The sequence below is a fragment of the Lolium perenne genome, chromosome 3, assembly GCF_019359855.2.
Source record: "Lolium perenne isolate Kyuss_39 chromosome 3, Kyuss_2.0, whole genome shotgun sequence".
NCBI classification, from domain to species: domain Eukaryota; kingdom Viridiplantae; phylum Streptophyta; class Magnoliopsida; order Poales; family Poaceae; genus Lolium; species Lolium perenne.
This window is the reverse complement of record NC_067246.2, coordinates 128,074,500-128,088,451: the sequence shown is the minus strand read 5'-3', so window position 1 is coordinate 128,088,451 and position 13,952 is coordinate 128,074,500. Positions and strand designations below refer to the sequence as shown.

The following is a 13,952-nucleotide window of genomic DNA, read 5'->3' as shown; positions in this document are numbered from 1 at the left end:
ATTAGTAGGTTTGTTAGCTGTCTTAGCGAGAAGGCACTACCTCTATACAAGTTTGCTGAAGAAAACAGACAAATTTGTCTGGGACGACACAGCAGATACATCACTTCAGGGGTTGAAGGAAATACTCACCTCCCCACCTATTCTAGCAGCGCCGGAAGAGTCAGAGCCTATGCTCCTCTACCTAGCAGCTTCCAACAAGCTCATCCGTCTCGTTATCGTGGTGGAGCGAAAGGAAGAAGGTCATGAGCATGGTGTCCAGAGGCCAGTCTATTACATTAGCGAGGTGCTGACGGAATCTAAACAACGATACCCTCACTTTCAGAAGCTAGCCTACGGTGTGTTCTAGGTAGCCGGAAGCTGAGACACTACTTCCAAGAGCACCCCATGACGGTTGTAAGCAAGGATCCACTATCAAGGATTCTTAACAACGCTGACGCGACAGGACGCATAGCAAAGTGGGGCATAGAACTATCCGCCTTCGACATCAGCTACAGAGCCAGAACCGCGATCAAGTCCCAGATTTTGGCGGATTTCGTCACTGATTGGACAGAGGCTCCGGATGCCGAACTTCAGCCGGAACCTGAAACTTGGGTCATGCACTTTGACGGATCCAAGCAACATCAAGGCTCGGGGGCTGGAGTTACCCTGAAGTCCCCCACCGGAGAAGAATTGCAGTACGTCCCGCAGATTCACTTCGAAGCTACAAACAACATGGCGGAATACGAGGCTCTACTACACGGTCTGCGCATCGCTAAGGAAATTGGGATCAAACACATCATATGATGTGGAGATTCCGACCTGGTGGCACAACAAGTAGCCGGAACCTGGAACGCCAGAAACTCCATCATGGCGGCTTACAGAGATGAAGTTGATGAGATCGCCAAGTGCTTCCTAGGATATGAAGTCAAGTACGTCAGGAGAGATGATAACATAGCGGCAGATATGCTGTCCAAGCTCGGATCCGGCAGGAAACCCATTCCTTCCAGAATTTTCCTTGAGAACTTACAGATACCCTCGGTGAAGGGCGCTAGCCCGAAAAACCCAAATGTGGCAGTATCTTCGGCTAAGGAGGTGATGGTAATCACTCTGGCTTGGACTAAGCCTTTCCTGGATTACCTTATGAACCGCAATAAGTTGCCGGAGGACGAAGTCCTCGCACGACAGGTCGTCAGACGAGCAAGATGCTACACGATAGTTGATGGACATCTCTACAAACGAAGTGCAAATGGGGTATTTCTGAAATGCGTCTCAAACCGAGATGGCATTGAAATCCTCAGAGAGATCCATGTAGGTGATTGCGGGCATCACGCCGCTCCCAAGTCCCTCATTGCAAAAGCTTTTCGGCAAGGATTTTACTGGCTCACAGCTAAAGAAGATGCCAAGAAAATAGTGAAAACCTGCCGAGGCTGCCAGTACTATGCTACCCAACCAAATGCTCCAACTCAGGAGTTGAAGACCATCCCTATCACTTGGCCGTTCGCGGTCTTGGGGCTAGATATGGTTGGGAAACTAAAAAAATCATCTCCTGACGGGTTTGAGTACCTCTTGGTCGCTATTGACAAGTTCAGTAAGTGGATCGAGGCAAAGCCAGTGAGAAAAGCCGATGGTGCTACGACACTAAAATTTGTCTGCATCCTCGTAGTGAGATACGGCATCCCACACAACATAATCACAGACAATGGCACGAACTTCGCTCAAGGAGAATTGAAGGATTATTGTAATGACGTTGGGATCCGCCTTGACCTAGCGTCTGTGGCACATCCACATTACAATGGGCAGGTCGAGCGAGCCAATGGCCTCATACTAGCCGGAGTTAAACCTCGCCTTGAAGAACCGCTGCGCCGCGCAGCAGGAGCTTGGGCTGAGGAGTTGGATTCTGTTCTGTGGAGTTTACAAACTACCCCTAACCGATCAACATGGTTTACCTGTTGGGGGGATAACCCCCGGTATGCCAAAGGCATGCCAAACCGGATGGTTTGAGCCATCGAGATACCGGTTTAATGTTCTTGCCGGAAGCCTAGTAGGAATCCGGGAGAGCAAGGCTAAGCCGGTATCCCCAAAGGGGTATGCCGGGACCCGGTATAAAAGATACCGGAAAGGAGAGCCTGTCGGCAGGACTGGTCAAAGATTCTCTTCAGAGCAAGAAGACAAGGATGAGCTAAGCCAAGTAACTTTATTCAGAGTTCTCGGCGCCAAAGAGAGAGGTGACGGAGAAAGAAGCCGGGGGACGTCGGCTTCTATGATAAAAGAAGGCCCCGGTGTCATCTATGATTAAAGTAGCTTTGTACAAGAGCTTGATTAAAGTAGCTTTGTACAAGAACTCAGAAAAGTAGTTTGTCCAGTCAAAGATGCCATTAGGGTTTCTTGCAGTGTAAGCCACCCTCTCCCCTATATAAGGAGAGGGGGCAGCCCATCTTCACGGGCAAGTATGTACGCGTGTATGTAGGAAGGCAGAGCCTGTAACTTGTGTGAATCTATGAACATGGTGATCTAGAGGGAGTTCTTCCTTGTGTCTTTCTTCTTCAACCTCTGGCCTTGGCCAAGTTCTTGAGGAAACCATCCGGAATCTCTTCCCACCTGATCGCAAACCCTCCCCCGAATCCTCTTGCGTCCATTCGGCCCCAATCTAAGCCATCCTATGGCATCTGCTCGTTCACCACGACGACAGTTGGCGCCCACCGTGGGGCATGAAGTGGCGCTTGATGGAGTTCACATTCGGCGGGCGTTCTCGAGATCTCCGGCGAGCGTACGGTGTCCGCGTTGGTGCAGAGCATCTACGCCATGGACTTCATCAACGACAACGCGGGCTGCTTCGCCAACGGCGGCGTCTTCCCAAGAACGGCCGCATCATTGAGTTCGGCAGCCATCGCGTCTACTTCGGCACCGTCCCCGTGCGCGCCGCCTCGCCGGTGCTGGTGGCACCGGACCCGCCAAGATGGCTCTGTGCTGGCCGCACCGCCGGCAGCGTCGAGGTAATGATGACCGGTGTGGCTGGTGCAGGAAAGGAGGTTGCGGCTGAAGGTGCCGGTCGCGCGGTTTCGACCCGTGCGGCTAAGCCACCGCTGGAGCGCGGCGCAGCGCAGCGGGAGCATCATCCGCGCCACCGGAGACACCGCTCCAGGCGGCGATGAACGCCCTCGCCACCCCCATCGCGCAGAACATCGATCCGGCAGCGGCTCAGCGGAGCTGGAGGCGCAGCGCCGTAAGATGCTGGAGAGCGGCAAGGACATCGTCAGGGCGCAGCGCGAGCTGAACCTAACCGTACGTGAGGATAACGCTGCCCATGGCTTTGCTTCTGTTAGCGCGCATGCTGCGAGGATGCCGGAAAACCGGCTAAAAGCTCACACCCTAGATCAAGATTTGCGCAAAGAGATTCTTACCGCAAGAGCGCCTCTGCATCTGTTAGCATCGTGGAAAAGCCTAAGTATAGCAGCCCGGATAAAACTATAAAAGCTGCTAATGCTGCAGTAGAGCTGAGCGAGTCGCGTACCGGAGCGTCTTTGGTCAAGCAGCAAGAGCGTGTTAGAGAGCTGCTGGAAACCATAGAGCAGCAAAATGCTGAGCAGCTGGCTAAGCTGAACAAGGCAGCGGCCTCAAAATCCGCGTTCAACAAAGAATGCCGGTAGCAAATCCCATGGGCAGGCTTCGTCCCCCATCCGGATAGAAGGAGAGAAAAAGAAGTGAATGCGCAGCAGATGACCGTGTACGATCCGGTTCTTGCCGGAAAGCAACAAGCCGGGCAACACGATGCCGGTAGAAAAAGCCAAGGGGCAGAGCGAGGCTACGCCAGAGGCTATGCCGGAAACAATCATGCCGGTAGATATGAGACCGGGCAAAACTATCGAGCTGCAAGGGCAGCGTACGAGGAGGAGGAAATAGATCCCCCAAGGTATCGGCAGGCAAGGGCCGCGATGCCGAATGTCACGATGAAGCCGATTCCACGAGACCGGCAGCATACCGGAACCCATTGGGAGAACGCCTCGGGAGAGAGATACTTACTGAACGGGATGCGAGGCACCGTCTGGATAGAGTATACTTGTCGAAATGATCGAGGAGGAAGGTCCTCCAGTCCAAAGTGTTTTGGCCCAAGGATCATGAAAGAAAAACCACCAGTTCGCAACTTTATGTTGCCCCGTGACACAAAGACGTATGACGGCACCACGAAGCCGGAAGATTGGCTCGCGGATTACGTGACCGCGGTATACGTTGCAGGCGGTGGAGGAACCGTAGCAGGAGGAGGAAACCGGCGTTGGGCCGTGAGGATCATACCATCGTTTTTGGTTGGACCAGCAAGAATCTGGCTAAACAACTTGCCGGCAGGAAGCATAAATGGCTGGCTGGATTTTGAGGAGGCCTTTGTGAGCAATTTCAGCAGCACCTATCAGAGGCCAAACAGGCCGCAGCAACTTGCTCTGTGCGTGCAGCGCCCGAACGAAACAGACCGGGATTATCTAGCCCGGTGGAACACCACAAGGAACTCCTGTGAGGGGGTGATCGAGGCACAAGCCATTGCTTGGTTTAGCAGTGGATGCAGAAGAGGTTCACCGTTGTGGCAAAAGTTGCAGCGCAACATGCCGACAACGTTGGCAGAGATGATACGTGTGGCTGATAGCTATGCGTTGGGAGACCCAACGCAACCGGGCGGTAACCGGAGCCGGAACAGCTGCGCCACGAACAACACCGGGACAACCGGAATAACAAAAGAAGGGAAGATTTTCCGGATCGAAGGTACGGTCCGCAGCAAGTTGCTGCTGTGCAGGAAAATTTTGAGGCCAGCGACAGCCAGAGGCAAAAAACCGGATCGCAGCCATGGGCGGGTCCTAAGAAACAATGGGTGGAAAAGAAACCCTGGGTCCAGAAGAAGAACGGGCAAGAACCCGCGAAATACACCATGGAAGCTGCCATGGATCAACCTTGCCGGTGGCACACGCCGAATCCGGCACATCCGTCAAACCATCTCGACGAAGGATTGTACCTGGACCAAGTACTTGATGCAAAAAGGAACAAGTGAAAGATGCGCGGCCACACGCAAGACATGCCGCGGCAGCAACAACAGCCTACCGCCACCACCACCACTTACCGGCAAACGCCTTACCGGTGCAGCCAAACCGGCAAGCGTGATGCAAGCAAGTTAACCGGTGGAGCAAAATGATAACCAGCCACCTCCACCGGCACCTTTAGGCCGGAATGTTTACGAAGATCCGCATCTGTGCTGTGTTGTCTTTGTCATCGAGCCAACAGACCGGCAAAGTGTACACCGGCGCTCCATGGAGGTCAATGCTTTGTGATGCCGGCAGTTCCCAAGTACATGATGTGGTCCAATCAGAAATTACCTGGTCATCCAAGGATCACCCAAAGATCATGCCGAATCCGGGTGGATATGCTCTTGTTGTGGACCCGATCATGAAAGGGCCGCAAACTCGAGTGAAGTTCAGCAAGGTGCTGATAGACAATGGCGTATGCATCAACATCATGTACAAGCACACCATGCAAACGCTGGGCATAACAAAACATGCTTCAGCCAACGCGCACAACGTTCCATGGGATCGTCCCTGGCTTGTCCTGTGCCCCGATAGGAAAAGTTCGGGTGGACGTGGCATTTGGAGGACGTGACAATTGCCGGGTGGAAAATCTGGAGTTTGAGGTGGTGGATCTGGACAGTCCCTACCATGCATTGCTGGGAGACCGGCGTTGGCTGCTTTCATGGCCACCACTCATACGGCTTACCTCAAGATGAAGATGCCGGCACCTCGTGGGCCATTGACTGTGGTGGGAAACTATAAGATCTCACCTGAAATCGCATCTGCCGGATCAAACCTAGCAGAATCGCTGGTGATCGCGGAGGAAAAGAAAAGAATGCAGACAGCTGTTGCGCTGGCTCAATCCTCACAAATGAGTTTGGCGGCAATGAGTGAAAACATGGGCACACCGGCATTCAAGCCAACCAATGAAACAAAGAACATTGTGCTGGATCCGGCTTACCGGAGCGCACCGTTCGTATCGGCGCCGGCCTTGATCAAGCATAGGAAAGCGCGCTCGTCAGCTTCCTCCGTGAGAATCGGAATATCTTTGCCTGGTCAACTGATGATTTGGTAGGTGTTCCGAGGGAGCTGGCTGAGCACTCTCTAAACGTCCGGAAAGATGCCAAGCCGGTGCGGCAACCACTGCGTCGGTTCGCTGAAAGACAGAAGAAAGATCATAGGAGAAGAAGTAACCAAGCTGCTTGTTGCCGGATTCATTGTGGAGGTCACGCACACGAGTGGCTGGCCAATCCGGTAATGGTTGAAAAGAAGAAAGATGAGAACCTGGAGGCAAAAGCTCGAAGGTGTGGCGCATGTGCATCGACTACACCAACCTGAACAAGGCTTGCCCAAGAGATCCTTTTCCTTTGCCACGAATCGATCAAGTGATTGATTCAACTGCTGGGTGTGAGTTGTTGTCCTTCCTGGATGCCTATTCCGGTTTCCACCAAATTCCCTTAAAAAAGGAAGATCAAATAAAAACTGCGTTCATTACCCCGCACGGGGCTTATTGCTATGTCACTATGCCTTTTGGGTTGCGCAACGCCGGTGCAACGTACCAGCGCTGTATGCAAAAATGCTTGTTTGATCAAATTGGAAAAAATGTGCAAGTCTATGTGGATGACATCGTGATAAAAACTAAGGTAAAAAACACTTTAATCGATGACATCCGGCAAACATTCGATAACCTAAGGCGGTTCCGGATGAAACTCAATCCGGCAAAATGTACCTTTGGTGTCCCCGCCGGCAAGCTGCTCGGTTTCCTGGTTTCAAGCCGGGGCATAGAGGTTAATCCGGTAAAGATCCGGGCGATAGAAAGAATGGCTATCCCTCGAGAGTTAAAAGATGTGCAAAAGTTTACCGGAAGCTTGGCATCGCTGAGCCGGTTTGTAAGCAGGTTGGGAGAAAAAGCTCTGCCACTCTATGCTCTCATGAAGAAATCTGACACGTTAAATGCTGGACCCCTCAGTGACACGCAGCGTTTAAGGAGCTAAAAACGATGCTAGCCACAGCACCCATACTGGCTTCACCTCTAGAAAGGGAGCCTATGCTGTTATACATAGCAGCAACAAACCGGGTTGTGAGTGTAGTGGTTGTGGTTGAAAGAGAAGAGGAAGAAAAAACCGTCCAGAGGCCGGTATACTACTTGAGCGAGGTGCTCTCCCTCTCAAAACAAAACTACCCTCACTTCCAGAAAATGACTTATGGCGTGTACATGGCCGCCACAAAACTCAAGCACTACTTTGAGGAGCACCCCATGAAGGTGGTGAGTGAAGCACCAATTTCCGACATCATGTGCAACAAAGATGCCAGCGGCCGGATTGCAAAATGGGCGATCCAGATATCACCGTACGTGCCGGTATATGAAAGAAGAGATGCCATAAAATCACAGGCTTTGGCTGATTTCCTTGTTGATTGGGCGGAGATGCAATACAAACCGCCAGATCAGAGGATAGAATACTGGAAGATGCACTTTGATGGATCTAAGCTCAAGGAAGGTCTAGGTGCCGGTGTGGTGCTTACTTCACCAAAAGGAGACCACCTCCGGTATGTTTTGCAAGTACATTTCAGGGCATCGAACAATGTCGCTGAATATGAAGCTTTGATCCATGGGCTTAAGGTCGCAAAAGAAATCGGTGCACACCGGATCATTTGCTATGGTGATTCAGACCTTGTGGTACAGCAGTGCTCAGGAGATTGGGATGCAAAAGACGCCAACATGGCCTCGTACCGGTTTCACGTGCAAAAGATTGCCGGATTCTTCGAAGGATGTGAGTTTCACCATGTGCCGCGAGCAGAAAATGAAGCCGCGGATGCTTTGTCCAAGTTGGGCTCATCTAGGCAAGAAATTCCTCCCGGAATAGCTTTGGCTCACCTAAGAGTGCCATCGATCAAGCCGAGCCCGGAATCGAATCAATTTTTGTACCAGAGTCACACGTAGTACCCATGGATATCGATGAAGGGAACCTGGGACCGCTCCGCAAGCTCGTGGACTGCTCCGGTAGGCTCGGGGACTGCTGTACCCATACCGGAAGAAACGATGCTGGTAGATAGCATGGAGATAGATGCACCGGTGTTTTTGGTTCGAGAAATACCATCATGGGTTAAACCTATTAAGGAATTCCTGATCAGCGGCACCTTGCCTATCGAAAATGAATCAAGGAGGATACAAAGAAGGTCCAAAGCTTACACATTCATCAATGGTGAGGTGTACAAGAGAAGCGTTACCGGTGTCCTTCAAAGATGTGTGGAACCGGAGGAAGGAAAAGAAATGCTTGAGGAAATTCACCAAGGAGAATGTGGGCATCATGCTTCATCAAGGGCTTTGGTAGCAAAAGTATTCCGGCATGGGTTCTATTGGCCCACTGCTTTGGAGGACGCTGAGGATTTGGTAAGAAAATGCAACGGCTGCCAGAGGTACGCCAAGCAAAACCATACCCCAGCATCCGGTTTAAAGACAATACCGCTAACATGGCCATTCGCTGTTTGGTGCCTTGACATGGTTGGACCATTCAAAACTGCAAGAAGCGACATGACTCACATCTTGGTCATGGTGGATAAGTTCACCAAGTGGCTGGAAGTAAAACCTATCGCAAAGTGTGATGGGCATACAGCTGTGAAATTCTTGAAAGATGTCATTTTGCGGTATGGATACCCGCACATCATCACCGATAACGGAACCAACTTTGCTCAAGGTGAGTTCAAAAGGTTCTGTGAAGAAAAGAACATCCGGTTGGATTTGTGCTCGATGGCACATCCACAGGGCAATGGCCAAGTAGAAAGAATGAATGCCTTGGTGCTTTCCGGTATCAAGCCTAGACTCATTGATGCGGTGGAAAAGTCAGGATGTTGGCTCGATGAGCTACCATCAGATCTTGTGGAGTATAAGAACAACTCCAAACCGGTCTACCGGATACACTCCCTTCTTCATGGTTTATGGAGCGAAGCGGTGATACCAACCGATATCATCCATGATTCACCAAGGGTACAGCTCTATACTGAGCAAGAGGTCAAAGAGGCCAGAGAAAATGATGTGGACTTGCTAGAAGAAGCAAGAGAGCTGGCTTTGGCAAGAACAGCCATTTACCAAAGAAACCTAAGACGCTATCATAACCGGAAGGTTAACCCAAGAGTTTTCCGGGAAGGAGATCTTGTACTTCGCACAGTGCAGCGCTGAAGGCCGGCATAAGCTTTTGCCACCGTGGGAAGGTCCCTTCATTGTAAGCAAGGTGCTTCACAATGATGCATACTACTTGATAGATGCACAGGAATGGAAGAAAGGAAAGGCGGACAGAGTCCGGCGAGGAGAGCAAGCGTCCATGGAACGTAGCTCTGTTGCGTCCTTTCTACTCTTGAAGTGGTGGTGTAAGAAGTTCCTTTTTGTACCTTATATGCTATGAATAAAAGATGCCGGAACCTTGAGTGAATCTCGGGACTACCCCAACTTAAGTTGCATGTAACTTGTCTATTTTTTCAGTTTACCGGTTGCTTATTGAATGTTTTTTCTTTCCGGTTTAGTAGTGTGCTAAATCCTACCGGAGTCTTCGACTACTGTTTGCTGTCCGCAAACCGGCTTCATGGCAAGCAAGATAAACCGGTAGGGGATAAGCACATGAACTGCGAAAAGGGAGAGCGAGGAAAGAACAATCTGAAAAATTTAATTAACCCCGGTTAAACCGGTTTTTTGCAAAATTTCAAAGTTATTTCTAAGTTCAAGAAGATGCTTGTTTGGTGAAAGAACCTTGTGCTCATACGCCAAAGAACGCCCGTAGAAGGCAGGCAGAGCCAAGGCAAAAGAACCAAGTATGCATCAAATTGGATGCGGAAGCAATTGAGAAATCTTTGCAGTGCAGGATAAAAGCGGAACCAAAAGCAAAATATGCTAAGGCAAACTCATAAGTACTTAGCTACCGGTATAACTTACCGGCAGGAAATGTTGTAGCACAACCACAGGCAAACTTAAGTTTTACATCATAAGCCCCGGCATTCCGGGGCAGAATTTAACAGATATTGTCTTAAAGCAACAGGACCAACAGATATAATGAGCAAACACTTCAAAGGAAATCATCATGCAGCAGGGGCTTCCGGAGGAGCATCGCCGGCACCAGCATCGCCCAGGACCTCTTCTTCGGCTTCACCCTCCTCCTCGTCGAGATAATCCGTGACGCCAGGAGGGGGAGGGATGAAGGTGCGCATGTCGGCATACTCCGCGATGCGGTACGCGCGATCCTGCCGCTTGGCGGAGAGGATCGGGTCCAGATCCGTTTCTGCGCCTTCGCGCACGCCAAGCAAGGGCGTCCAGATTGAGCTCCGGGTACCGGGGAGCAGGCGACGCGGAGGGCGGAGTCCGCTCCAGCGCGGGCAGCGAGCACCGCCACTCGCGGATCCTCCTGCCGGCACCTTTCAGGCGGTCGTTGATGAGGGAGAAGGTGTCCGGCACCTCCTCGCCAGGCCATAAAGTCCTGTATAGCTGGGTAGCTACATCAGGGATGTCCGAAAGATTGCGGTCTATGCAGCGCATATGGGACACCCGCGCGTTAAGCGCGACCAGATGGTCCTTGGGCGTCCATGGCACGGTAAGATCCGCTTGGCCTTTGTCCTTGCGCTGCGCGTCGACCTTCTTGACGGCATACCTCTGCGAGTCCGGAAAGAGGCCTGTGCAAAGAAAGAAAAAGCTTAAGGAAAAGAGTCCGGAAGAAAAAGAGACCGGAAGAAAAAGAGACCGGAGAGAAAAGAATCCGGAAGAAGAGAGACCGGACGGAAAGATAGCGGAAACAAAAATGGGGTCGAAGGAAAAAAGGCTCGTATGCAGTAGTCAAAGTGTAAAAGAAAACAACTTACGGAGGGCAAGTGTGTCGGTCTGCAGGATCAGCTGATCGCACTCCTTGTGCCCCTCCTCCAGCCGCGCGGCCTTCTCCTCGGCACCCTTCCGGGCCTTGGCCATCTCCTCCAGCTCTGCCCGCAACACCACAGTGGCATTGCAGGCATTCTCCAGAGCCTCGTCCAACTTGGCCGCTGCGGTCACTTCAGCGGCCTTGAGGGCCTTGGCGTGGTCAAGCCCCAGCTGAATCAACTGAGACTTGAGCTCCTGGTAGCTGGTCTTGAGGGCGTTTAGCTCCTCCTGGTGCTGCCGGCTGAGCTCATCCTTCTCCCCTGTAACCGGAAAAATGAGTGTTAGCAAGGTTACACTAGTAAAAATGAAAAGAAACCAAGTTCAAATGAGAAAGGAAAAAATAGTACGTTGGGCCGTGGCGAGCTGCTCCTTGAGAGCGCGATGGAAGCTTCCGGGATCACTGTTGAACAGAAACTGTGAATATCACAAGGAAAAGAGGTTTCCGGTACCAAAGATGCCGGTGAAACGAAAAACTTACCTTGGCACTTGTCGTGTGCCTCAGCGAGCTCCCGGTGCTCCCATAAAAGCTCCTCGAAGAGGGCCTTCCGAGTGTCAGCGGTGACCTGTTCAAGAAAAAGAAGAAATGAGTTAAGTTTTGCGCTAAGAACAAAGTTCTTAACCCGAAACTCGGGGACTGGTAGTGCCGGTTTTCCGCGTTTTTAAGATAAAGTTTTGCGCTAAGAACAAAGTTCTTAACTCGAAACTCGGGGACTGGCAGTGCCGGTTTTGCGCGTTTTTAAGATAAAGTTTTGCGCTAAGAACAAAGTTCTTAACCCGAAACTCGGGGACTGGCAGTGCCGGTTTTGCGCGTTTCTAAAGTAAATTATGTGTTAAGGAGAAGATGTTTAACCCGAAACTCGGGGACTGGCAGTGCCGGTTTCACGCTAAAAACTTAAGTTAAGTTTTGCGCTAAGAGCTGCGCTCTCACCACAAAACTCGGGGACTGGGAAGATAGACAAGAGAGAAACCGGCATGAAACTAAGGAAAAGATAAAGCAGAACCGGAAACGAAGAAACCGGCAAAGATTGAAAGTTAGTACTACATACCGTCAGATTGTTCGTGGAATCGTACCACGCGCTGTCAAGCTCTTTTACGGCAGCCCGGAGCCGCATGAAGTGCTCCTCAGAACACCGATCCCCGACAGGATCAGGTGCCGGCAGCCGATCCTTGCCCATGCCGCGGGTCGCCGGAGTGATGTCCGCGGCGTTCCACTTTTGGGCATACGGCAGGAGGTGCCCCAGGTCCCGGCCTTGGCGCTGGAACTCCGTAATGCGGCCGAGGAGGCCGGTGGCCTTCATGCTGGCACCTTTGGCGGCCTTGGAGACGTGCAGCACCAAGGGCTGCTGGCCGCCCGAAGGGGCGCTGGAGGCCGTCGCCTTCCCCTTGATGAGCTTGGAAGGCTTGGGCGGCGGTGCAGTAGAGGGGGCCCCGGAGGTCTTGGCCGGCGGCGCGCCAGGAGCGGCTTTGGAAGGCTGGGCGCGAGGAGCCTCCGGCGGAGGCATGAGGATGGTGCGTGGAGAAGGGGGAGCGCTAGGAGCGTCACCCGTGTTAGAACCTTCCGGCGCGGAAGATTCCGGCGCGGAAGTTGTCTTTTCAAGGACGGGAGGAGCAGGAGGCTCCGCCCGCCCGGCAGCTTCTTCTTCTCCGGCGCCGGTGTTGCTGGCGCCGGTGTCTTGGTGTTCTGGGAGGAAGGAGAGATCCTCCTCCGTGCGGTGATCTGACAGTGAAGGGGCCGCACGCCCCGAATTTGTTGCGCCCCCCGAAAGAGAGGCAGAGGTGTTGCCGGCACCAGATGGTGCCGGGCTTGAACGAGGAGGAGGGGTTGAGGTCCTTGCGGATCCCTCAGAGCCCGATGGCCTTGGGCCAAGCTTGAGAGCGGGGCTGAGAAAAAGAAAAAAGACAAGTGGTTGAGAAGAAGCAACCGGAAAAAGAACTTAGCAAAAAAGGAGGCAAGCCGGAAAATGAAATTACCCGGAAGCGGTTGGCATCGCTTTGCGCCCGTAGCGGCGCACGCCCACTTCTTTCTCCCCCACGGGCTCCGTCCGGAAGCGCTTGGAGGGAGGAGCATGGCTGGAGCCGGCAGTAGATGCCGGCTGCTTGTTCTTCTGGCCCTGGGCCATGAGTTTGTCCACAAACTCAGTGCCGGCCTCGGCGCGCAGGGGCGGCACGCGCTCGTGGATCTGTGAGTTGGATATGGCTAAGAAGCAATTCGCAAGAAAGCGATAATGGCAAAGTATAAGAAGCCGGAAAAGAAAATACCTCGAGCACAACCAGCTCCTCCGGATTTCCGGTGGGCTCCGGCGGGTCCCGGCCAAGGCGCGCAGCCGGAGTCTTCCCCATCTTCAGATCCTTCCAAAAGATGTAGGGATCCGGGTCGAAGGAGTCAAAGGCACGCTTCCGGAGAGGTCCTCGCGGCTCTGCCTGGATAGAGGGGAAGCGGTCCCTGGCCTGAAACAAGGTAAAAAAGATGGTTAGCAAAAGCAGAAACTTACCGGCAAAGACAACCCCAAATTGCGCAATCTCTTACTTCTTGGGTCGGACGGTTAGAGAAACTGAGGGGAAGGAGGCCCCATTCCCACGCAAAAGGCATAGCAGTTTGACAAATCTGCTTGGCCTTGAGAACAACGTCTTTCTTGCTGAGAGCGCGGCCTGTGATCTTGGTAGGATCGCCTGGGCCATACATCTCGCTCATCCTATGTGCGCGGCGCTTCAGAGGAAGCACCCGGCGCGATATGAAAGTCTGGATGATATCGTCAGAACAGATGTTGGTCTCCTTCTTCAGAGAGGCCAAGAAACGCACTACCCGGTTGGTTTCGGCGTGTTCCGTCCTTGGGTTGTAGCTCCAGCTTGGTTCTATCGGGGGCCCGCTTGATATGGAGGAAGATTGATGCGATCAGCGCGGCCGGTGTTCTTCACGTAAAAGAAAGTTCCTTGCCAGGTGCGGCAAGACTCGAGGCCGGAAAGCTTAAGAAAAGTGCTCCCTTGGCGGGAGCCGACGATGCAGGAGCCGCACTGCACGGGCGGCTTGGGCTTGGGGA

The 13,952-nt window shown here is 52.5% G+C and overlaps 2 protein-coding genes across 2 annotated transcripts in view; both read right to left on the bottom strand.

Moving 5' to 3' along the window:
• Positions 1–11,284, bottom strand: part of LOC139837993 (uncharacterized) — a 35,482-nt gene extending 24,198 nt beyond the window's left edge. Inside the window, exons 1-3 of the mRNA XM_071827339.1 lie at positions 11,262–11,284; positions 10,863–11,174; positions 10,340–10,676 (exon numbers count right to left, since the gene is read on the bottom strand). Of these exons, the coding sequence (XP_071683440.1) occupies positions 10,340–10,676; positions 10,863–10,965 (440 nt within the window). The 5' untranslated portion in view covers positions 10,966–11,174; positions 11,262–11,284. The remainder of the gene's footprint in view (positions 1–10,339; positions 10,677–10,862; positions 11,175–11,261) is intronic.
• A 1,346-nt stretch (positions 11,285–12,630) lies between these two features.
• On the bottom strand, positions 12,631–13,628 carry LOC139837579 (uncharacterized). Its single transcript, XM_071826959.1, has 3 exons — positions 13,442–13,628; positions 13,174–13,362; positions 12,631–13,094 (listed from the first exon to the last, which is right to left on the bottom strand). Exons 1-3 carry the CDS (start codon positions 13,604–13,606, stop codon positions 12,882–12,884), a joined length of 567 nt encoding a protein of 188 aa, XP_071683060.1. The 5' UTR covers positions 13,607–13,628; the 3' UTR covers positions 12,631–12,881.
• Positions 13,629–13,952: the final 324 nt, after the last annotated feature.